The sequence below is a fragment of the Dipteris shenzhenensis genome, chromosome 8 (genome assembly GCF_047967505.1).
Source record: "Dipteris shenzhenensis isolate YYH24624 ecotype China chromosome 8, Dip_SZ_1.0, whole genome shotgun sequence".
In the NCBI taxonomy this organism is placed as follows: Eukaryota; Viridiplantae; Streptophyta; class Polypodiopsida; order Gleicheniales; family Dipteridaceae; genus Dipteris; species Dipteris shenzhenensis.
The window spans coordinates 24,962,804-24,987,260 of NC_141603.1; the positions used below are offsets into that span (position 1 = coordinate 24,962,804).

General features: G+C 42.7%; 1 protein-coding gene across 1 annotated transcript in view; it reads right to left on the minus strand.

Moving 5' to 3' along the window:
• Nucleotides 1-9,960: 9,960 nt before the first annotated feature.
• The window catches only part of LOC147899324 (uncharacterized), a 39,909-nt gene continuing 25,412 nt past the window's right edge, over nt 9,961-24,457 (minus strand). Inside the window, exon 4 of the mRNA XM_087377696.1 lies at nt 9,961-12,759. Within this exon, the coding sequence (XP_087233822.1) occupies nt 9,961-12,759 (2,799 nt within the window). The remainder of the gene's footprint in view (nt 12,760-24,457) is intronic.

The window sequence follows — 24,457 nt, forward strand, 5'->3', positions numbered from 1 at the left end:
GGCTCAACCATACTCCAATCATACTTCCGTACTCGTATGAGTAAGTGCATGATAACCTATGGAAAAAACATTGCCATCAAATCAGAGTTGAAGCAGGCAATAAGTATAAGACAACTTGTAGGACACACAGAGAGGCATTATGAGTATGGGATGATGTCTTTTGACCTCCCAAATGTTCCCACCACATTTAAGCATCTTATGAATAAGATTCTCAATCCCTGGTTGTTCAAGTTTGTCCTTGTGTTGTTTGAAGACATCCTCATATATAGCTAGCAAAAGGGTAAAACAATATTCTTGTTGTTGTGGATAGAATGAGGCCCATTTTATCCCTACTAAGACCAACTATTTAGCCTATAAAGTCTCCACTCTGTTTGCATAATATTGGAAGGAATTGTTCATGCGATTGGGCACAAAGTAAAACCCCCTAGCACTACCCACCATCTTAAGATTGATATCGGTGGCTTGAGTACCTGAGGCATTTTTGTTTTGAAACTCGGGATAGGTGGCTTTGACGAGCAAAATGTTGTCATAACTCAACTAAGTACTCTTCTACTAGGGCCACCCCTTTTAAAGTCTTATATGGCTATTTAGTGAAAATACCATCCACTATTTTGGACCAATATATTGTCACTCAAAAAGCTAGATAGGAGCTTAAGAAAATGCATGCAATCTTGCAGCTTACAAAGGTTAATATGGTGAAGCTCCCTTGAATTATATAAGAGGGGCTTGAACTATACTTGCTAGGACAACTTATGATTGACAACAATCATTTCTACCTTGTCCTTTCAAAGCATGCTCCTGTTCTCCAAATACAACAAGAAGTAACGCTAACTCTAGCTAGCCACCCCCATGTGTGCTGACTTGGGACACATGTGAGCCCCATGTGATCGGCCATAGCACATATCCTCTTCGCAAGTAAGAGTGTTCTTTCCTCTTTTCCTAACTCTCTCTCTTCTGCTATAATCAATTTAATTACGATTATTGTAAGTAGTAGAAGTTCTGTTTTAGCCAGCAAGAAAAAACACAAGTGTTTAAGATAGAGCACAATTTTATGCCAATCAGAAGCGCTCACTTCGAGTTCTCTCAGAATGCTAATGGTTTTATTTGAGAATCCCCAAGGGCTCTAGGCAACGAATGGTAAGGTTTACAGGATACCTCCCCGCTATTGTGGTCCATATTTAATGCTGTGAGAATTTAATGAGAAGGCTTACAAGTTGCAATTACCAGATTGTATTTGGGTACACCCTGTCTTTCATGTCAGTCAACTAAAAAAGGGTGTTGGGTGCAAAAGGATCTTAGTTTCTCTTGATGAACTTTTAAGATTAGAAGATCTTGCAGATGTTGTACCCATGAACCAAAACTCCTGAATTCTCGAGAGTGTAGGCTCAAGAACAAAGTAGTTCCAAAGCTACGAGTTAATAGTTAAGGTCATTCTAAGGAGGACAAGGCAGATTCCTAGATTTTATTTCCTAAACCTTCTCTAAATAAGGGGGTGCGAGAATGTTATGTCCATGCTTGGACATAACGACACTAGTTATCGATGTCGGTGGCATAGAGATATAGCTCCTAACCTTGGGACACTAAAATAAATAATACCTTGGGATAGTCCTAGTGTGTGGACACTTATAACACTCTAGGCTATATAAGTTTGAGCATAGGCTCATTTGGGGCATCTTGGTGATTTGGGCTTCCCAAGAGCACCAAGCTTGGATAGTAGCCCATGTAGGCTCATGACACTTGAACAACACCCATGTTTGTAGGGCTATCTGGTATGGTTACCGTATGGGACACATAGCCTTACATAGAAGAGCACATGCCCAAGGTCACCTGACCTCTAGGCTAGGGGTAATCCCGCAAGAATCTAGGGTTGGACGGTGACAAACAAGCCACAGCTGGTCTTAAAAGCGGGCTTATGATGGGAGATGAGTATGTTGTTTTCTACTTATGGCTAAGGCTCGATCTCCAGAGGCCTCAAAGCAATGCAGAACCCAACAAGGTACCCGAGTTGTTTATACATCTCCTTGATTTGGGCTGACCTTTCCAAGCTATGCTGAAAACCTTCTATAGACTATGCCGGTACTTGCACTCATGTATAAATGCCTCCAATATTCGTCTCTAAAGATCCATAGCCACCGATAAATGCAGCCAATAGTCCTTTGATAGCTGGTACACACAAGGTCTCATGCACATGTACTAGGGATGCGTCAATTTTACGAGCCAAAACCTATGAGCAAGTTTATCCGAGCAGGTTTTTCAAGAGATTTAAACAATTGTATTTCTTTAGGAAACATGGTTTTATCATAAAAATATACAGACTAGTCACCCATTTTTACATAACATAAATTTTCTTATTCATAGACATCCCTTCGTACCCTTGTTATTACCTTTAAAATGTGTTTCAAAATAATTCATTTAAGAAACATCCCTCATAATCACTCTTAATGTAATAATATTATACATATATAATTACTTATTAAACGCATTTATATCAATATGACAAGAGCTTTCTAGTGTTTTTATAGCATAAATAACAAGATATTTATGGATATGTTTCTCAAGAAGTTTAAATTACTATAAATAAGTATTAACTTGGGTTTATATATCATTCTCATAAAATACATGTAATATTTAATACTAGATATGCAAGATTTTCCAAAATATAACCCCATAAATGTGCTCAAATGAGGTTTTCCGATTAATTTGAGTGGTTGAATGACTATATTTGAACATTGGACGTGAAAGTTATGTCACTTTCAAAAGTGTTGTCCGAGATAGTTTCGCCAGTGAAACTACTTCAAAGGGGTTTCACTGGCAAAACTACCTTAATGGCTTGCTTCAATGAGGTTTCTTTATAGAAACTATCATGTGCACGGATTGGTATCTGACGTGTACTAGGTACACAAGACTAGCTCAAGTAGCCTGGGGAGGCTTAGGGCTAGGCAGGCTTGATTCTCGGGTTGAGTAGCAAGGGTATGAGCCAGTTAGAGGTCTTCGCTATTTTTAGTGCATGGGGCCCGAGTCTATATAAGGGGCCCAGAGTTTCACTTCTCAGAGAGCTGATGGAAGCAAGTCTCATTCGCAGGTGCTAGGTCTGATCCTAGATTGAGTCACGGATGCGTGCCTGCATCTTAGCGTAGCCTAAGGCCCAGCAGCAGATCCTAGGCTTCACAACACAACCTGGTGGTAGGGGACACTAGGCTGGTTAGAATCTGGTTGGGAGTTCGTGCCAGTAGCTCAGCTCATGGCTCGAAGGAGACATCTCCTGATTCAGGATCGCGTCCCGTAGATGTCATGGTTGGGTGGTGAGCATCCTACTCACATTCTCACGTTTGGTGTGTTCTTGTGTTTGCTTGCGGATCAAAGGTTTAGGGAGTGCTAGGGTCATGTCAGTTAGTATCAAAGCCAACTCCTAAGGTAGAAATCTCTGTTACAAGAAATCTTGGATGTGATTTTCTCCAAAAATTCAAGTTCATGCCCTACAAGTGTCAGTTGGTTCATCGCTTAAGGGTTGTGGTTACTTGGATTGGGAAAGAAGGAGAGAGAGAGAGAGAGAGAGAGAGAGAGAGAGGTGAATTTGAAGGAAGCAGGGTGGAGTGGAAGAGAGGCTGAGAGAAAGGTCGGTTGGTAGGGAAGAGCTTTGGAGTGGATCATTAGTTTTAGAGGATGACGCAAGGGATGAAGGAGGGGCGAGAAGGTAAGCCAGGAGCTAGGACGGGATGGAAGGCTGCGTGCATCCTTCGGGGTTGAGCACTAAAGAGTGGGTGTAGATGATGGAAGCAGGAAGAGGTGCACAGCAGATGCCAATCTCTCGGGACTGGTTTGGACGCAATTCGGGATGGGAAAGCTAAAAAAAGCAAAGGCCATACTAAAAGTAGGGGTGTGTTTTTTACGCATGTATGCTGCTATAAGCCCTAGATTATGGCGCTCTTGTCTCAAGTGGCCATCTCTCACGCTCCAGCTTGAAGGCCCATGAGTGCGTGCACCTAGCTCTTCACCTGTTATCTCCGAGTAGAACCCATCAGCCTAGGCTGGTTCGCTGCAGTTGTCAGTACGGAACAGCCCCCCTCTCATTGCCTTCTAGTTCGTCAGCCTGCTACCCCTCTGCTTCACTATTTCTCCCTCCTGACGTAATCCCGTGGGAATTCGTTGCTTGCTGCCTGCTCTTGGTTTCCGTCTCCGCTGCTCTAATCCTTTCCTCACGATTCCCTTTCCTTTCCCTTTGGCCTTCAGAGCTTCCCTTACTCCACTTTCTTCATGGCTAATTCGGTAGACCCCGGGCTCGCTATGGGTGATCAAGATATGAATTACCATGTAGATGATGACCAGGGCCTCTATGATGATTTGATTACAAAGATTGCCTTCAGTGAATTCAAAGTTCGAGCAAGTTAATATGAATCAAGTTCACCCTTACCCAGATGAAAAGAAAATGCAGCTTGTAGCAGGATATATGTCAGGGAAGGCTTTATTGTGGTGGAAGGAACTCCGATCCAAGCCTACAACATGGATAGAATTCGAAGAGGTCTTCAGGAAAGAGTTTTTGAAGGAGGAGAAAGATTACGATATCGTAGGCAAGCTCAAGGCCCTCGATATGTCCAAGATGAATTTGACTTTTGAGGTTTATCTTCAAAGGTTTCGAGATTTGCAGACCAGAGCTACAAAGATGGATCCAGTTACCTTGTTAGGTTTCTTTGTGGATGGTTTGCCTGACTCGTACAAGCTTCAGATTAAGAACAACAAGTATACCACTTTGCAAGAGGCCATGAACTATGCGCACATCTATGATGATACCATGGCCAACGCAAAGGGAACCACCATTTCCGACACGAGTGGGAAGAACAAGAGGAAGTTCTCCAAGTCTACCACTGGTACCGGGGAGTCGAAGTCTATAGACAACGGCTCCAAGAAGAACTCTAACTCAGACAAAGAATGGTCATGCCCGTTTCCTACGCACATTGAAGTTAAAGAAAGAAGGACATTGCTTCATATGCACGGAGCGGGACCACACTTGGAATGATTGTCGTAAGCACAAGAACCAGATGCAAGTGCCAAGATCGAAGCTCCATGCGAGACAAGGTACCAAAGCTAAGGGAGCTAATGAAGTTTCGATGACATGTATTTCTGTCAATGTCATTACCTGCCCACTTTCTTGTAATTGCACTTTTAATAATTCATTAGTTGGCCCCCATGACCTTTTCCGAGTTTATGGAGAAGTAAGGGACCAAAGAATTCACATTGTCTTTGACCCGGGTAGCTCTCACAATTTTGTTAATTACAAACTTGTGCAGAGGATGGGCCTGTCCACGATACCTAGCGATCACACCTACGAGGTGCAGCTTCCATCTGGGAAGCAGTTTTGGGATCACAAGATTGACGCACTTTCTATCCGGATTCAAGACTACACAGCTGCTCTTACGTGCTATGTCATGCACTTGGAACATGTGGACTTGTTAATTTGAATAGAGTGGTCTAAAACCCTTCACACTTACAAGATTGTTTGAATATGGGCTATATTCACCCAAGTAAATCACCTTGGGGAGCATATGTCCTCTTAGAAAAGAAGAAAGATGGTTCGTGGAGAATGTGTATAGATTTTAAACCATTGAATAAAGTGACAACCGCATTCCGAAATGGCCACTATGAGTTTCTCATATTAACTTTTGGTTTGACCAATGCTCCTGCTAACTTCCAGCAAATGATGAACGATTTGTTTCAAGATTTTCTGCACACATTCGTTGTCGTGTTCTTAGATGACATCTTGGTGTATAGCCGAACGCTAGAGGACCACATTGGACACCTCTGGATTGTCTTAGTTATACTAAGACAGCATAAGCTCTGTGCCAAGATGAGTAAATGTGACTTCTTTATAAAGGAGATTATTTACTTAGGACACAAGATTTCTTCTGAAGGTATTAGCATTGATTTAGATCGTATCCAGAAGTTTTTGGAATGGCCTATCCCTGAGACTATGAAACAACTTCTTTCTTTCCTAGGATTCACGATTTTTCTACGGAAGTTTGTGCGTGATTATTCGAACATCACGGCACCCCTGGCCAACATATTGAAACGTCATGGACGCAGGTCTATCCAGCCGATCTCTTGGAATGATGCATTGAACAAGGCTTTTGAAACCTTGAAGTTAACTATCAAGGAAGCACCCGTTCTTACATTACCCGATCCTACCCAGCATTATGTTTTAGAGGCCAATGTGAGTGATTTTGCAATTGGGGCAGCTTTATTCCAAGAGGGTAGACCTATAGCTTTTGAGAATAAAAAGCTAGACGACACCCAATATCGTTGGCACACACTAGAAAAAGAACTCTATGCAGTTGTGTATGCTTTCAAGGTTTGGAGGCACTCCTTGTATGGTTCGAAGTTTCTTGTATTGACAGATCATCAATCAATCATGTATGTGTGTGATGGGTCTGAATTGAGGGGAAGAAAGGCTAGATGAGCAGAGTTAATGCAAGATTTTAATACGTTATCGAAAGGGTTACATGAATAGTGTGGCGAATGTCTTAAGTCGAGTCAAGTTTGTAAATGCTATGATATTTATGGAAATATTCTCAGACCTATTTCAATCCTTGAGAGGCCTTTGCGCAACTGATAGTCATTTCAGTTCTTATTGGTAGAAAGTCCAAGATGGGAGTTCCATGGTTGACCAAGACTCAGGGATTGTGCCACCTACGATACATGCGGTGGGAGGTCAATGGATGATTAGGGACGGCTTGTTGTTCCGGAATGGAAAGATTTGTGTGCCATTTGTTTTGGACCTTCGATCCAAGATTCTCTGGGAGTGTCATGATGCTCCTAGTGCTGGACATCCAAGTATACATCGGACTCTGTCTCTTGTAAAATATACCTTTTATTGGCCTAAGATGCGTGCATTTATTGAAAACTATGTGGTAGGTTGTCGGGTCCAGGTTACTAAGGCAGAACGCCTTAGAAGTGCGAACTTATTACAACCATTGCAAATCTCGGGTAATAAATGGAAAAGTATTTCCATGGATTTTATTACCAGTTTGCCTAGAACGCGCAAGGGTCATGACTCCATTTGGGTCATAGTGGACCATCTGACAAAAATGGCTAGATTCTTCCCTACTAGAACAACCATCTCAACTGTTCAACTGGCTCACGAGTTTGTGGACCATTTGTTAAAGTTGTATCGTCTGACATAGTCAACGACAGGGACTCAAAGTTTACAAGTAACTTCTGGACACTTGTTCTTGAGAAGTTGGAAACTACTCTAAGTATAAGTTCCTCAGATCATGCACAATCTGATGGCAGTACAGAGAAGGTCAACCAATTGGTTGAAGATATGCTTCGGGCATATGTTTCTAAGAGACAGTCTTCGTGGAAAGATTATCTCCCCATGATCGAATTTGCTTATAACAGTGCAAAGCATTCGAGTACTGGTTACAGTCCTTTTTATGCTTATGTATGGGTTTCAACCTAAGTCACCAGTTATGGTTGGGTTCAAGGGAATTCAAAATGATGCTGCAAAGACATTCTTGCAAGACATGCAAGAAATGTTGCAGTTTGCCAAGGAGTCTATTAGAAGTACCCAAGATCGAGACAGATTTTATGCTAATAGACATCGTTCACCCAAAGAGTTCTCTAAAGAAATGATGGTATATTTGCGCATTCCCAAGGAATCCAAGAGCCTAAGTACTAGTTTGGTTCCGAAATTATCCCCCAGATACTGTGGTCCATTCAAGGTTATTAAAAGAATTGCACGAATTGCATATAAACTAGAATTGCCTCCTAGTATTTAATGTCAGTAGACTAAAAGAGTTACTGGGTGCAGATGATCAACTTGTTTCTCCTCAAGAAATAATAGAAGTTACAGATTTGACTTTTATTCCACACAAACCTGAGAGTATTCTTGAATTTCGTGAAAGACAGATTCGTAATAGAACTATCACAGAATACAAGATCAAGTGGAAGGATCGTGTTGAGGAGGATGCAACATGGAAGACACCGCAAAACTTCCAAAGGACATTCCCAACTTTTTTTAGCGAACTTGAGTGAGTGCTTAGAGGAGGGGAAGTATGTCATGTGCACAGACTGGTATCTGACGTGTACTAGGTACACAAGACTAGCTCAAGTAGCCCGGGTAGGCTTAGGGCTAGGCAGGCTTGATTCTCGAATTGAGTGGCAAGGGTATGAACCAGTTAGAGGTCTTCACTATTTTTGACGCATGGGGCCCGAGTCTATATAAGGAGCCCAAAGGTTCAGTTCTCAAAGAGCCGATGGAAGCAAGTCCCATTTCCAAGTGCTAGGTCTAATCCTAAATTGAGTCGCGAATGCGCACCTGCATGTTAGCGTAGCCCAAGGCCCAACAACAAATCCCAAACTTCACGACCCCACCTGGTGATATGGGACACCAAGCTGGTTACGGGTGGTTGGGAGTTCGTGCTAGTAGCTCAGCTCGTGGCTCAAAGGGGACATCTCCTGATTTGAGATCGCATCCGGTAGAAGTCATGGTTGGGTGGTGAGCAACCTACTCAGATCCTCACGTTTAGTGTGTTCTTGTGTTTGCTTGCAAATTAGAGGTTTCAGGGGTCGTGTCAGAAACCCTTTCATGAAGATAGGTTGAGAGAGGGTTTTCAATGTCACCCCCTATTAAGTAAAAGTTATGAGAAGGATCATAAGGAAATTTTCATAGAGAAGTCTACTCTACATGTGGGTTACTTCAAAAGCCATCACACTATGTTACTCACCATTTCCAAAGATTCATGTAAAGATTTGTGTATAAAATAGGCATTAATACTATGCATATTTCTAAGTAAAACTATGTTTTCTTCCAATCCATTTTTGCCATATTTTTACATAGTTGGAAGCTTTTTTTTTCCCGTCGCTCGGACACTCGGAAGATTTCACTCGAAAAATGGTCGTCCCCATCTACTTGTGCACTTTAGCTCAGAAGGTATGTTGGTGGAGCATGGCTAGTACTGAGGATTTGGGTTCACATAGTCCATTTCAGCTGCGCAGTAAAGCTACTACAATAAGGCTTCCTACAGCTTCATTAAAGGGAGACAGTGGCTTCCTCCAGCTTTTTGAATGGCTGGCCAGCATTGCTTGGTAACTTTACGCACATCATTTACCACTTTCCATGAAGTTGGGCATAAGGCCCCTTCATTTTACAAGGAGCTGGATCATCACAATAATCTCACCCATTGTGGGTCCTTAAGGAGGCCATCACCATAATCTGACCCATTGTGGGTCCTTATATCACCCGTAGTGGGTCCTTATGAAGGAAAAATAAGATTCACCAAGCACAAGGCATTCTCACGAGACACACTTGACACTAATCACCACATGAACATACTCCATGCTCAATGTCATGGAAATGATAGCATCCCTTAAAGCTATTTTCCATTGAATAAGCTTGATTTGGGCTGACCTTTCGAAGCTGTGCTGGAAACCTTCTGCATACTGATTGTGCTCATGTATAAATGCCTCCAAGATTCATCTCTAAAGATCCATAGCCAACAATTATTGCAGCCAATAATCCTTTAACAGCTGGTGCACATGATGTCTCATGCACACCTACTGGCACACTTCGGCTCAGGAGGTCTGTTGGTGGAGTGCGGCTAGTGCTGAGGATTTGGGTCCACGCAGTCCATTTCGACTGCATTAAAGCTACTGCAATGAGGCTTCCTATAGCTTCATTAAAGAGAGTCAGTAGCTTTTGAATGGTTGGCCCGCATTGCTTGGTAACTTTTATTCACATCATTTACCACTTTCCATGAAATTAGGTGTAAGGCCCCTACAAACCTGTGATTTTACAAATAGCTTGGTCATCACAATAACCTCACCCATTGTGGGTCCTTATAAGGACGTCATCACCATAATCTCACCCATGGTGGGTCTTATAAAGGTAAATATCACGGTCCTTATGAAGGAAAAATAAGATTCACCAAACACGAGACATTCTCACGAGATAAACCTGACACTATCTCACCAATAATCACCACATGAACATACTCCATGCTCAATGTGATGGAAACGATTAGCATCCCTCACAACTATTTTCCGTTGAACAATCTTAGAGATGAATTTAATGACAGAATGACAGTCAGAGCACACCCGAAGGTTCTTGGTTATACGAATAAGTGTCCCTTGGGGGGTTGAAATGAGCCCAAATGCAACGGCCAGCTTCTCACTATGATAGCAAAGCATGTCTTCTCTCTCTTCTACATCCACATCATTAAGCATTGCATGTTTGTCAGGCACATATCCAGCCTCCTCCATGCATCTACTCCACCTCTGCAACTCAGCAAGTATACCCTTTTGATGAGGATGTGAGGTGTCCCTGACAGTGAATTCATGCACCACATTATTCACCTCAATATAACTGCGACCTGGCACTTTCTGAACAGCATTATCAATTATTGCCTTTCTCACCAACATAACATCATCCCACCTACCCGCATTAGCATGGATGTTTGCTAGTAATACATATGGTGTGGCATTCCTTGGACTTGACTCAAAAGCAAATTTTGCAGCATGCACAGCCCGCTCCACATCATTGTGAATCCTGCAAGATGAAAGCAAGCTCAACCATGCTGAATGTACATGTTCACATGGCATACTAATGATCAGATCCTCTGCCTCTTCTAATAGACCCCTTCGTCCAAGAAGATCAACCATGCACATGTAATGCTCCACCGAGGAGGTGATGCCATGGTCTCTGATCATAGACGCGAAGTATCGCCTACCATCAGCAACGAGACCTGTATGACTGCAAGCGGTCAGTATACCAATGAAAGTGATCTTGTCTGGCCTGAAGCCTTCAGCTTGCATTTGGCCAAACAGTTGCAGGGCCTCCTTGTCATGCCCATTCTGGGCACATGCAACGATCATGGCATTCCAGGAGACTACATCCCACTGTAGCATCTCCGCAAACGTTGCCCTTGCATCATCTAGGCTCCCGCACTTACCATACATATTGACGAGGGCATTCCCCACAACAATATCCAACTCCCATCTGTTGCCAGCAACAGTAGCATGGATCACTCGACCTTCTTGTAGGGCGGCCACACTGGCACACGCGTCCACAACAGAGATGAAAGTGATCCTATCTAGTACCAAGTTTTCAACTTGCATTTCACTGAAAAGTTGGAGGGCCTCCTTGCCATGCCCATTCTGGGCAGACACAGCAATCATGGCACTCCAGGAGACCACATCCCGCTCCGGCATCTCTGCAAACACTTGCCTTGCATCATCTGTGCTCCTGCACTTACCATACATGTTGACAAGAGCATTCCCCACAACAACATCTGACTCCCATCCATTGCCAATGATCGTAGCATGGATCACTTGACCATCTTCTAGGGAACCCACACTGGCACACGCATCCACAACAGAGATTAAGGTGATCTTGTTTGGCTCCAAAACTTCAGCTTGCATTTGGTGAAACACTTCAAGGGCCTCCTTGCCATTCCCATTCTGGGCATATGCAGCGATCATGGCACTCCAGGTGACTACATCCCACTGTGGCATCTCTGCAAACACTGCCTTTGCATCATCTAAGCTCCCGCACTTGCCATACATATTTACGAGGGCTGTCCCCAAAACAATGTCCGAACCCCATCCATTTCCAGCAATAGATGCATGGATCAGTTGACCCTCTTCTAACACAGCCACAATGGCACACGCATCCACAACGCAGACGAAGGTGATCTTGTTTGGCTCCAAGCCTTCAGCCTGCATTTGACAAAATAGCTCCAGGGCCTCCTTGCCATGCCCATTTTGGGCACATACTGCGATCATGGCACTCCAGGAGACTACATCCCCCTGTGGCATGTCCGTAAACACTGCCCGTGCATCATGTAGGCTCCCACACTTACCATACATATTTACAAGGGCTGTCCCCACAACAACATCCAACTCCCATCCGCTACTAGCAACAGTAGCATGGATCACTTGACCCTCTTCTAGGGCAGCCAGAGCAGTACACGCATCCACAACGCAGACAAAAGTGATCTTATCTGGCTCGAAGCCCTCTGCCTGCATTTCTCCGAACATGTGTAGGGCATCCCTGCCATGGCCATTCTGGGCGCATGCAGCGATCATGGCATTCCAGGAGACCACATTCCGCTTTGGCATCTCCGCAAACAAAGCCCTCGCATCGTCCAGGCTACCATTCTGGGCAGACGCTGCAATCATGATATTCCAAGAGTACAAATTCCGAGAGACTATTTTGTCAAAGACAGCACGTGCATTCTCAAGGCTCCCACATTTGCTGTACATTTGGACGAGAAGGTTACTCAGAAATCTATCGCCAGCATAGCCACGCCTGCTGATTTGTTCATGCACGCGTTGGCCCTCGGATAGGGCCTTGGTACTAGTGCAACGTCTCAAAAGCGAGGCATAGGTAGGAAGATCTGTTTTTGGACCCAGCTTCCCCAGGATCTCGGAATTCAAGCTTTCAGGACCGCACTCTTCATTCCTCTGATGTTCCACATCTAGCATCTGTACGCGAGAGGCATTGCTTCTTTCTAACAATTCTTCAGTAAGCCCGACCCAGTTGGACGCCCACCCACTACCTGGTAGTTCGGTGGCTATACATCTCAAATAGGGAAACCTCAGGCCCTTGCCCTTCTGCCCACCAAAGGCGACTTTCGTATCCCTAGCCGAAGGCCCCAGCCTATCCGAAGCATTCGAGATCATAGGAGTGCAACATACTACGGTTTCTGATTGCTTTATGTCCAAGGATAGCGGCTCGGTCGCAAGAGACGGCATGGCCGATGCCGATGGTTAAGAAAAAGAAACCCAACTGGGGTATGGTGTCATAGGTTCCGATTTGTTGCATGATAAGAAACAAATTCGATCTTGACTGCGCATTCTACAGCAATTCAATAGCAAGCAGAAAATTGAAGACAGGAGCTAGACGCAGATTGCACACTGTTTTGCAGGAAACAGAAACAAAGATGCAGCCATACCTGGGGGGAGAATGGACGAGGTAATCAAGTTGGGAGAGATCAGTCGAGTGCTGCTGAGAATGGCTAAGCATGCTCACAATTGGAAGTGATCCAAGGTGAAGAAGAAAGTAGAAGAACGATCGTCAAGGGTGGTTGGATGCACTCTATTTTGATGAAAGAATTTACATGGGAATGAAATCTCTTGTGAGCCAAATCTTGGCTCTCTTGAGCATGCATGCAATTTTCTTCTAATGCTGGAGTTTTGGTCTCTTAAGCATCCATGCAATCTTCTTCTATGGAAAGAGTTCTATGGAAAGAGTAGTGGATCCACAAAAACGTTGAGACTAATTCCGTAACTCAATTGCCTCCGCTGCCATTGCACCTTCCTGTGTGGAAACATGCCCTATGAGCATGTAGAGTATCTATCCATCTATACTATATAATTGACATTGTTTTTTTTTTTCACATAAAATAGGCCGGCTTATATTAAGAGGGGGGGTTGAAACCCTTAAAAAACATACCCAATACAAAATTTGGCTAACGGAAAGCCAAGGCTCGAGGCCCACCCTCTATTACACTCTCAACACATTTGCTATACCAGCCAAGTATTGACCCAGAATAGGTTTTCTAAGGCCCCCTAACTACTTAGACGCTTTTAGTGCTTGCATTTTCCTCTTACCTTCCTCCTCGGCCCACAAACAAGCCCAAAAATACCTTTCAATTTCACCCCACCGAGAATTCTTGAAACTCCATACAGTAGCCACATAATTTGTTGATGCCGAGTTTGACCACCAATGCTCTAGCATTCTAACCCAAGGCCATACCATAACAGTTCTTTAATTTAGATTTTATTTTCTCCTTATACCAAACAAACCTCTGGCGTACTGTTAACCCCAGGCCTAAGGGTGCACCCAGATACCTGGTTACCTCCCCCCTAAGCCTCCATTGTACCTGCATATTATTCAACCATGCTGACAAGGCATCCAAAGAGGTTCTTAGCCCATATGATTTCTACCAGCTACAAACTGACCATGAGGCTAAACAAAACCTTGATATAATATCTCTGAGAACATTCACACACCTCGCATCCTCCTTGCAGAAAGTCATCAGGTCTTTATTTGGGTGCTTGTAGAAGGTGCTCTTACAGAAGTTCTCTTCATCTAGATGTATTAGGGAGTTCCTTGCAAAGTCTTTGTGTTGTATTTTCCTCTTCTTATTATTCATGAATGGTCTCTTGATGCCTCTAGAAAGAGCAATTGGATGTTTGTTAAGAGCTTTGTCTTCTAAAAAGCAATCTTTCGGAAGATCATGCCTTTGTGTGTGCTTCCTAGAAGAGCCTTCTCACTTTCGTCACTTCGAAGTAGGCTTATTAATTGGTTTCTTACATATGAATCATGATATTCGATGCTTGTTCGTTGGGTCACAGATTCTTACGAATCACAAAGTCAAGGCTTTCGCTCCTCTATAGCCCATTGTGATCTCCTTCTTTTGCCTCTTGATGCTGCACTTTCTTGAGTATCTCTGCTTAAGGCTCCCCATCTACTGTACCTCTTTCTCCTAGTGATGGCTTCCCCTGCTAAACCACTCAGGTGGTTTGTCAAGATAACTAGGACCCTCTCCGTGGTCCTCATCTTTGGGGAATAGGGGTTAAAGGCCACTCCTTGTGATAATCGTCTACATGACTACCATGTACTACGTTAAAGTTTCTTTCCACCTCTTCGCATTATACAGATCTCTCACCCTTTGATCTAGCACATCACTTATCCATCCTCCAACATCTCCTCTTTCTTCCTTGCTCTCCAAGTGTTCTTGTTGCCACCGTTGATCAAAGATCCAACCTCTGATCCCTCCTCACTCTATAATAGCACGACATCTAGTCTCTATTCAAGTAATTCAAGATTGTCTTGGAGAGACCACCACGCTAGTTCTTAGAGTTATAGCTCTGTTACCTATTTTTGCGTATTATAGGAGGAGGTCTATGACGACTAGCGCACTGGTAAACAAAAGGAGATCTATGAAAGCCACCACGCTGATTCTTGGAGTTATATATTTGTATACCAAGGAAAATGTATTCCGTCGTGCAACCAAGCAAAATGCAATTGACGATATGGCCCTTGAGGGGTCCCCTTTAGGGACAAGGGCCATATCGACACGCCATTTTTGTCCACTGGGATATTGGATATTGTATAATGCACGTCAATATAGCCCTTGCCCCTAGAGGGGACCCCTCAAGGGCCATATCATCAATTGCATTTTCTAAAAGTTTAATTGTATTTTTCTATATGTATCTCCATGCAACCACAGCGGTAGGGTCGTTGGAGTTATTTTAGCACTATTTTCGTCATAAACCAAGGAAATTGTAGTCCTTCTTTCTTGGTATTTTAGTCCTTGTTGCAGTAAATATAAATGAGGGCAAAAGTACAATTTATCGAGTGAAAATTGAGCAAAAGAGATAACAATGTACATCTATGTCCAATAACAAGTTATATAAAAATTATCAACTTATACCGAGCAAAAATTGAACAGAGGATCTTATCCAAAAGATTACAAGTAGCAGCCATAACTATTCAAATACAAATATAAAAGTTAACAACAGTCATACTGAGAGCCTCAAATTGAACAAAAAGAGATTACATAAATGCCTTAGAGACCAAAACATTACATCTAGTGAGCTAAAACATCGTTGAGAGCCCAAAAGATTACATCCATCCATTGCTAAGAGCCTCGTCTGAGCAAGAGGGAATTTGTACAACTCAGTTTTCTGCGAGTCTAGCTTATTGAATTAAAATTTGTTAGGGAGCCAAAGGAGGATATGATGGAGAGGCCAAAGACCATACACATTTCCATGACTCAGATTACATCCCTCCCAGCAAGTTGAGAGTACTCTGCTCTGAAAATATTGAGGCCTTCGTCAACATCTAGGGGGAACCCATACAGCACAACCATAAAGAGGCCCTCTGTGAGCATGTCATCTAAGGTGATGACATTCAGATGTGTGGGGAATCGCCTATGGGAACGAAGGGTGTCCACTAGTGCTAGCATTTCTACTCCAGGTGAGTGCAACGCAACCACCTTATATGAGAAGGCAGATATTATTGGGATCACAAAGCATCGAGGGGAGGTGGTAGTAAGCATGCTGAAGATGAGTGGGTGAGCAGCAGATGATAGGGGAGCAGATGCAGTGACGAGAGTTGGAGGATGGAGTGTGGATCAAAGTAGAGCAGAGGTGGAAAAGAGCTAAAGGGGTGTGGAGCAATGTAGCAGAGCATGTGGAGCAAAGTAGCAAAGCATGGGTGGATCAGAGCAATGTAGTTAAATGCCAAATGCCACAGATCTTATATATATTATAAAGTTTGAGCCATCACGGTGGCTGGAGCTCGGGGTTCCATCCATATTAATTGCAGGCCACTGTGGTGGAATCCCCCAAACGAGCTAGTAATCATGAAGAAGATGCCATGTGATGCCACTCCAATGGCTGGTAATTAATTTGCCAGGCCGATGTAATGTCAGCCACGACAAATGTGGCTGATGAGAGACATGACCACTGGGCAGTAATTCCCACAAAGGCAAATCATGAATCTCTAATGCTAAGGTGGCTATGCCATGTGTCATACTATCAACCACTGACCAAACTTAGTCTAATCTATCTAGCCAGCCCTATCTACCATGTGGCATTTCCACATGGCAAAGTTGAGACTTTGGGAAAAAGTTCAAAGCTATTGTTGTGCAGCGCTACTCCCTCTATTGCACTTTTGTGTATGTTGTCTGTCATAAGGTGTTGCTTGTCTCTATTTCTTGTTAGCACATTAGCTATCTCCCTTGTGTTGTGTCACTTGTGGGCTTATTTGTAAAGTACGCCTCCTGCTTGCAGTTGTGTAGCTGCAATTGTTGCCTATGGTCTCTGCCATTAGCTTAGGTCTTTTTCTTTTTTGTGGTCTTCGCAAGTTGTAGTTTCTTTGCACGACTCTTTGATGGCTTCTTAAGGTACTCTTACAGCTCTCTTTTGCTTTGTACATTAGTTTGACTTGTTTGTTGTCTAGCTTCTTTTCTGCAAGTTATTGTATAAAACTTGAGCTACTTCTATGACTCCTTTGGACTGCTTCCAATAACATCAAACAGGGTAATCTCACACAAATGAGCTCTCCACTAAAGACATTGTGAGTGTGCCACTTTTTCCTCTTTACAAAGAACATATTAGACAAAGACACTAATTTACGTAGACTTGTAGATAACCAAGCTCAGATACCATGTCAAAAACTTGGAAAGGATCGTCACTAAGCCTAATCTTTGCAAGAAGAGAGTAAAATCTATGGGGGATCAATACGTACAAGAAACTCCATGAGAGAGAGAAAGAAACACTTTGGGCACACCTAACGAATCTATTCCAAGTTCCTTAACCATACATATAGACTGGGTGCCACCCATAGTCATAATGCTGAAAAAGAATGGCAAGGTTAGGGTATTTGATCTCAAGAAAGTAAACGTGGCAACTCGTAAGGATCACTACCCTTTGCCCTTCATGGAGCACATCTTGGAAAGGGTTGCAGTCAAAGAAGCATAAAGCTTCTTAGATGGGTTCTTAGGATACAATCAAGTGTCTATAGCACCTCAAGATCAGCATAAAATTGCATTCACCATGGAATGGGGAGTTTATGCTTTGAAAGTGATCATCTTCGGACTCACTAATGCTCTCGCAACATTCTTGTGGTGGCGGCTAATGATCACCACCTTCAAGGAATACCTAATCGATTTTCTAGAGGTTTTCTAGATGATCTGTGCATTCACTCTAAATGGGATGATCATCTCAAATATTTGAGACTTGCATTCAAGAAATGTTGTCTCTATCAAATCTTCCTCATCCCTTGAAGTGCCCGTTCTGGGTGAAACGTGGGGTGATACTCGAGCATGTAGTCTCTAAGGATGGGATTTTTATTGATTATAATAAGATCAAGCTCACCCCCACCCACGAATGCAAAGGGTGTACAACAATTCATCGAGCATATGAGCCAGGGATGATTTTTTCATTTTAATTTTGTTAAGAAGCAAAACTTTTATATAAGTTTGTATACCCTTATAAAAATGAATGTTTGAAACATTTTCCAGGATTTGAAACTTTTATGTAAAAATTTTTGAAGTTTTGCCAAGATCTACATCTTTTACTTCAAAATTCAAAAGAAAATATACAAAAGTATACTATACTCTATCAATATTATGAAACTAGAAAAATTAGCTTGCTAAACTTTTGCCAAGATTTTATATTTACATATAAATATACCTTCGATAAATACATCCATGATATGGGCTACTACCGCCAAATTATTCACAATTATTTTGAGATTGCCCACCCCTTGTACAAGTTGTTGATTGTATTCCATTGGACAGAAGAGTGTCAACTATCCTATGAGACTCGTAAGTTGGTTTTGGCATCCACCCCTACTTTGCAAGCACCCAATTGGGACTTAGTATTCCATGTTCACATCAATGCCTCAAAATTCATGATAAGGTGCATATAAGAACATTCAGGTGAGTTTAGCTTGGATTATCCCATATACTTCGCTAGTCGCCAGCAGCTGATCGACCGAGATGAATAGCACAACCGAATGAGAGGGACTAGCCATGACATATGCAATTAAAATTTTTAGGCATTACTTGTCAGCAAACAAGTTTGTCTTCTTCATAGATCACCAGGCTCTCCTATACTTAGTCAACAAGCCATGCATGACTGGTCGCATCACTCGATGGATGCTCATCACTCGATGGATGCTCATCTTCCTAGAATTTGACTTCACAGTGGCAGTCAGGAAGGGATGCACATACTTCATGGCTGATCATATGTCTCGGATCCCTAATGGAGAACTCGTGACAAGAGTGAAATATGATCTTGCAGATGCCCCATTATTCGTGGTGGACTTAATTCCTGAATGGACACAAGCGATTGGACACTTCTTAGCAAATGGGTCTCCCCGGTACAAAACACTCAATAAGGATAGGGCTAGAAAATTAATCAAGGATGCAACCCCTTATCAATTGATAGCCGGACAACTCTACCGGATGGGTAAAGATATAGCATTATGCAACAATGTGTCCAAGAAGATGATTTAGTTGAGGTTCTAGGTACCAAATGCCTTCAAGATCTCCCTTGCATATTTCTGCCAAGAGATGAAGATCTTGCCTGGCTCTTGCCAGACATCAATCCCCAAACAGTAGTGCATCAGGCCTAAGTCTGTCATCTCAAACTCAATCTTCAACGCCTTTCTAGTCTGATGGATCATGTCTTCATAGTCACCTGTAATAAGGAGATCATCCACATATAGAACAATAATAGCAGATTTTCCACCTTTCCTGTACACATACAAGTTAGCATCTGAGGCACATCTTTTGAAGTTTAATTTATGAAAGAATTTGTCTATCCGTTGGTACCATGCTCTTGGGGCCTGTTTTAGCCTGTACAAAACTTTCTTTAGCTTACATACCTTGTTCTTAGAATGGGGGGCCTCAAACCCTGGTGGCTTAGCCACGTACACCTCCTCCTTGAGGTCATTCTGGCCACTTTTTATGAGCAGCCACCGATAGTATTGTGTGAATAGTGGTCATTCTGGAAATCGGAGCAAAACATTCTTGAAAATCAAACCCTTTAACCTGCAAAAATCCTTATGCAACCAATTTGGCTTTGTACTTTTCCAAAGTCCCATCGGCCTTCTACTTTACCTTCCAAACCCACTTGGTGCCAATAACCCTTCTGTTAGGTGGTCGATCTACTAGCTCCCAAGTTTCATTATTCATGATGCTATCATATTCTACTTGCATAGCGTTTTTCCAATCTCAGTCTACAAGTGCTTCCTCCAAACTCGCAGGCTCCTTTACTTCTACAATAATCTCAGCCATCAAGGCCATATTTACTATGTGAGTAGAAGCCCTCCTTTGCTCCTTGATTCTCTGAGACCGCCGCCTTAGTCCATCTATGTGCTGCTCAACAAACATAGGCATCTGGTTATCATGGTCGTAGAGCTACCTTACCCATCACGGCAATGGCTTTTCCAATGGTGTAACAACAAGTTGGTGACTTATACCTTCATCATCTAATATTTCCTCCTCCTTTATAGCTCCTGGGACAGATCCATAGTGAATTACCTCTTCGCTTGATGATAAAGTGGAAGAGCTCTTCTCTGCCTCCACTGCATGTGGCTACTCCTTGAACACCACATCGCAGCTCGCTATGATCTTCTTTGCCTCTCGGTCATACAACTTATAGGCTTTCTTCTCATCACAATAGCCTAAGAAGATACATTTGGTGCTTTTTGGTTGTAGCTTGTTTCTCTCTTTGCCTAGTACATGCGCATAGCATTCACACCCAAATGTTCTGAAGTGGGAGACACATGGCTTCTTACCGGTTGTAAGCCTCATGTGGTGTTTTACCTTTGAGTGCCTTTGTATAGCTGCGATTAAGGATGTAAACCCCAGTATTGACAGCCTCAGCCCAAAAGTGGTTTGGCAGTTTAGCACCTTTCAACATACACCTCCCCATCTCCACAATGGTCCGCATTCGGCATTCAACAATAGAATTTTGCTGAGGCATATGTCATGTCGTAGTTTGTCGCTTGATCCCTTTGCTCTTGCAAAAATCTCCAAACTCTATAGAAACAAACTCACCACTACGATCCGATCTGATTTTCTTCACTTTTCTTCCTGTTTCATTTACAACAAGCTGTAGCCATTCTTTCAATTTACCAAAAGCTTAAGCCTTTTCATGAAGAAAATACACCCACATCTTCCTACTATAGTCGTCGATGATTAATAAAAAATAGGAAGATCCCCCCAAGGCTTGTGTAGGCATCTTACCGCACAAGTCAACATGCACCAACTCTAGAGGAGTGTTTGCTCTATTCTTGCTTTCTTGTGGGAATGCCTTTCTCTATTGCTTTCCCATCATGCAAGCTTCACATGGTTCTTTGATTTCTACCACTGCAGGTAAGTGAGCAACCATATCTTGCTTCTGCATCTCCTTCAGCACTGCAAATCTGATGTGGTCGAATCTTTTGTGCCAAAGTCTGCTTGTGCCCACTCCAGCGGTGGCTGTAAGAGCACATAGCTCATATAGGTTGTTCCTCCTTAATCCTGTGCCAACAAGATTGCCAGCACTATCCAGAATTTTTGCTCCTGTCTTGTTGAACCTCACGCATGGTCAAGGTCAGTTATGGAAGAAACTGGTAGTAGATTTCTCTTGATTTATGGGACATACAGCACATTAGATAGTTTCTTAACATCTCCATTTACAGAAACAAATGAAACCATACTTGTACCCTCAACAGGGCATTCTGCATTATTTCCAACTGTCACGATGATGGGTTCCTATAGAGGCTGCATGGAACAGTATAGACCCTTCTTGCAGGTCATGTGGCGAGAGGCACCACTATCCAACACCCATGAATCAGTGATTGAAGCTTCTTGAACTGAGGAACACTCTTCCTCAATGGCTAGAAATAGATCCAACTCTGCTTCCACTGTGTTACCTGTCTCTTTCCCCTTATCTGTCTTCTTTAGGGTACCATTCTTTTCATCTGCTTTCTTGGCCTGGCAATCTACAATCACATGGCCCTTCTTCTTGCAGTAGAAGCATTCTCCCTGAAACTTCTTCTTGCCGCCCTTCTTCTTTTTGTCACCACTAGTAGAGAACTCACCTTTGGTGGAGGAACTACCTTTGCCTTTGGCAGTGGTAGAGAACGTAGCATCCCCATTGCCACCTCCATCTCAAGCTTTAAGCCTCACTTCCTCCTCCATAAGTAAAGCACAGGACTCCTCAAATGTCAATGGTTAGGGTCTTATTTGAGTGTTAAGCACTGTTACCAATCCATCAAACCTTGGTAGACATATCCAAAGACACCACCGAGCTAGCTCTTCGCTAGTCTTTTGTATCCCAGCACTAGCCATCTAGTCATGCAGATTTTTGATTCGGGTTATGAACGCCTCTGCTGTCTCTCCTTCATTAAACTTCTCAACTGCGAGTTGATTCTCCAGGTTCTGGATCCTTGTCTGATTCAGTGTCTCATACTGACTCTTCAATATGTTCCAAGCCACAGATGCCTTAGATGTATACTAAAAAAAACACTATCAGTAGTACTTGTAACTAGGGCACACAAAGCATCTGTGTTCCTACATTTCCAAGCTCGTAGAAGGTCAGCATTAGGAGGTATTATTCTCCCCACATTTGCTGGGTCGGGGGTTTCTTGTGGTTCTGGGTCAGTCCCCAGTACTGTCTCCAAAAGCTCATACGAATCCAGAATAGTAGTAATTTTAAACTTCCATAGAGTGTAGTTCATACCATCTAGCTTGCCTTCCATGAAGGCTGGTGGGCGAATCCTCAACACTTGGAATGTTGGTATTGTTGGTGCAGCTGCTGAACTCAAGCCGCTTCTTGATGCCATCACTCTATATGCTGTTGAAGCCCTCACGTCTCTTCTACTCTTTGATCCTTAGAGCTGCCTAGGCTCTGATACCATGTTAAATTACATGGTGTAGTGGAACAGAAACTGAACAAAGAATAGAGAGTACATAGCAAACTAGAGACGAGCAAAATTTTCCTTCAATACTGATGTAGTACAGATGATGGCTCTATCCACCCGTGCGCTCCCACAATGGAGCTTAGATGGCGATCTAAACAGATACTAGGTGAAGAGCTACTAGCTGGAATATCTTATCTAATCTGATACAATGGATTGGGAAGGTTGCCTCTTTATAGCTATGAGGGCAGTAGTCGAATCAACGTAGTCGGTGGAGCCAACCAGTCAACCTAGTCGATGGAGCCGGCTAGTCAACCTAGTCGGTGGAATTGACTAGTCGTCGATGGAATATTTAGGAAATATTCCCAGACCCCAGCGAGAGCAAGGGGCTCCCACACAATCAAGACAATGTGCCTCGTTGTGCTACCAGCTTACCTACCCTACCTAGCCCATAGGCTAGACTCACATATATCACCTTTCTACCATCAACTGTCTCATTGATAGACCTCATCTGACATGCAAGTCAGGATCCATCCAGTGTCCCAGGCTTACACATGGCTTCTCCTCATATGGGGGCCTTACAACTTGAGCACCTTGGACCACTGGTGGTTACCAGGAGGGTGGGGCATTGAGCATATCTAACATTGTGATCATTCAAGCTATAAACAAATACATTCATTGCTTCTATCTTAGGAGGATCTGATCGTGCTTTCCTAAAGTTTTTTTGTTTGGATCCTTTTCTTTTTGCTTCAGCAATCTCTAGAAAAATGTCCTTGTTTGCCATATTTGAAGAACAATTTGTGCCTCCTATAAGATCTAACCTTTTTAGAACTTGAACCCTCATCTGAGTTGTTTGTTGGGTCTCCCTATGGTTATTCTCTTTTGCCAAGAAGGCTTTATCTCCAGATTCACCATGTTTCTTCTCTTGAGCTTCTTGCTACAAGAGCAAAAATACCAGTTCTTTGAAATTAACTGGTATTGATGTAATCATGGTTGTCTCATCACCAATCCTTTGTAGCTTCAAGGAAGCATGCCCGACACTAATCTTGCAGTTTTCTTACTAACTATTGCAAATTGGTTTCTAAGTACTTTCACCTTCATGATTTAGTCTTGCAATGAAACTCCCTTGCCCATATTTGTGTTGTAAATATTGGTTTTGAGGTCAAGTATTTGAGCTACATTACTTAGCTCAAATACCTTCCATGCTTTGATTGTGTTTACTTGGCCAGCTCTACACCGTTCTTTCCACTTCTCAAATCCTAGGTAGCCACTTGGTTAGTTGTAAAAAATCAGATCATCTCTCCTGTCAGATCGTCTCTTGTTTAAAATAAGCAACCAAGCCAAGTAAACATCTCTAAAAACGACGAGCCTCCAAAAACAATGCAAGTGACTATGCAAAAAATAATGTCTCAGTGAATCGTTTCTTTTTGAGGTTGATAGCTTACAAATTTTGAGGTATGGTTCCACTTTTTCTTGTTGTCTATAGCTGCTTTTACCTTTCTTTATGTTCAGCTACACTTCAACTTCTTTTACAAAGCTTTTATGCAAAGCTTTTGCAAGCAAAGTGCTATAGTTCGAACGTTGACATGGTCGATGAGAATTTTATGTCTCATTGAAGAAGAGCATGGTAGCCTCAAAGAGTAGTTGTACATTGACGTGCATAAAGAAACTAGCAAAGTCTACATTCATGTGTATGGGAGACTTCCCTCTATTCTTGACCATATCTTTAGCACTAAGGATGAGACAAACTCTTTGAGAGCAAACAAATCGAGTAATTTATCTATGAACCACAAGCTCTTTAAGAACAAAACAAACCAAATGTTCTATCGTAGAAATCTAATACCACTTCCTGAAATGAAAAGTGCATCTCCTACCCGTCGATCCAACAAGCTCTGTGAAATGTGATTTCACCAACAGTTTTGTCAATAAACTCTTCAACTGGCTATAATAGCAGCATCTTATTATGCATTCATTGCCACTCTGTCTCCACTCATTGTGTTGGAGCCATATTGATTCTTGATCTAGTCACCCTTT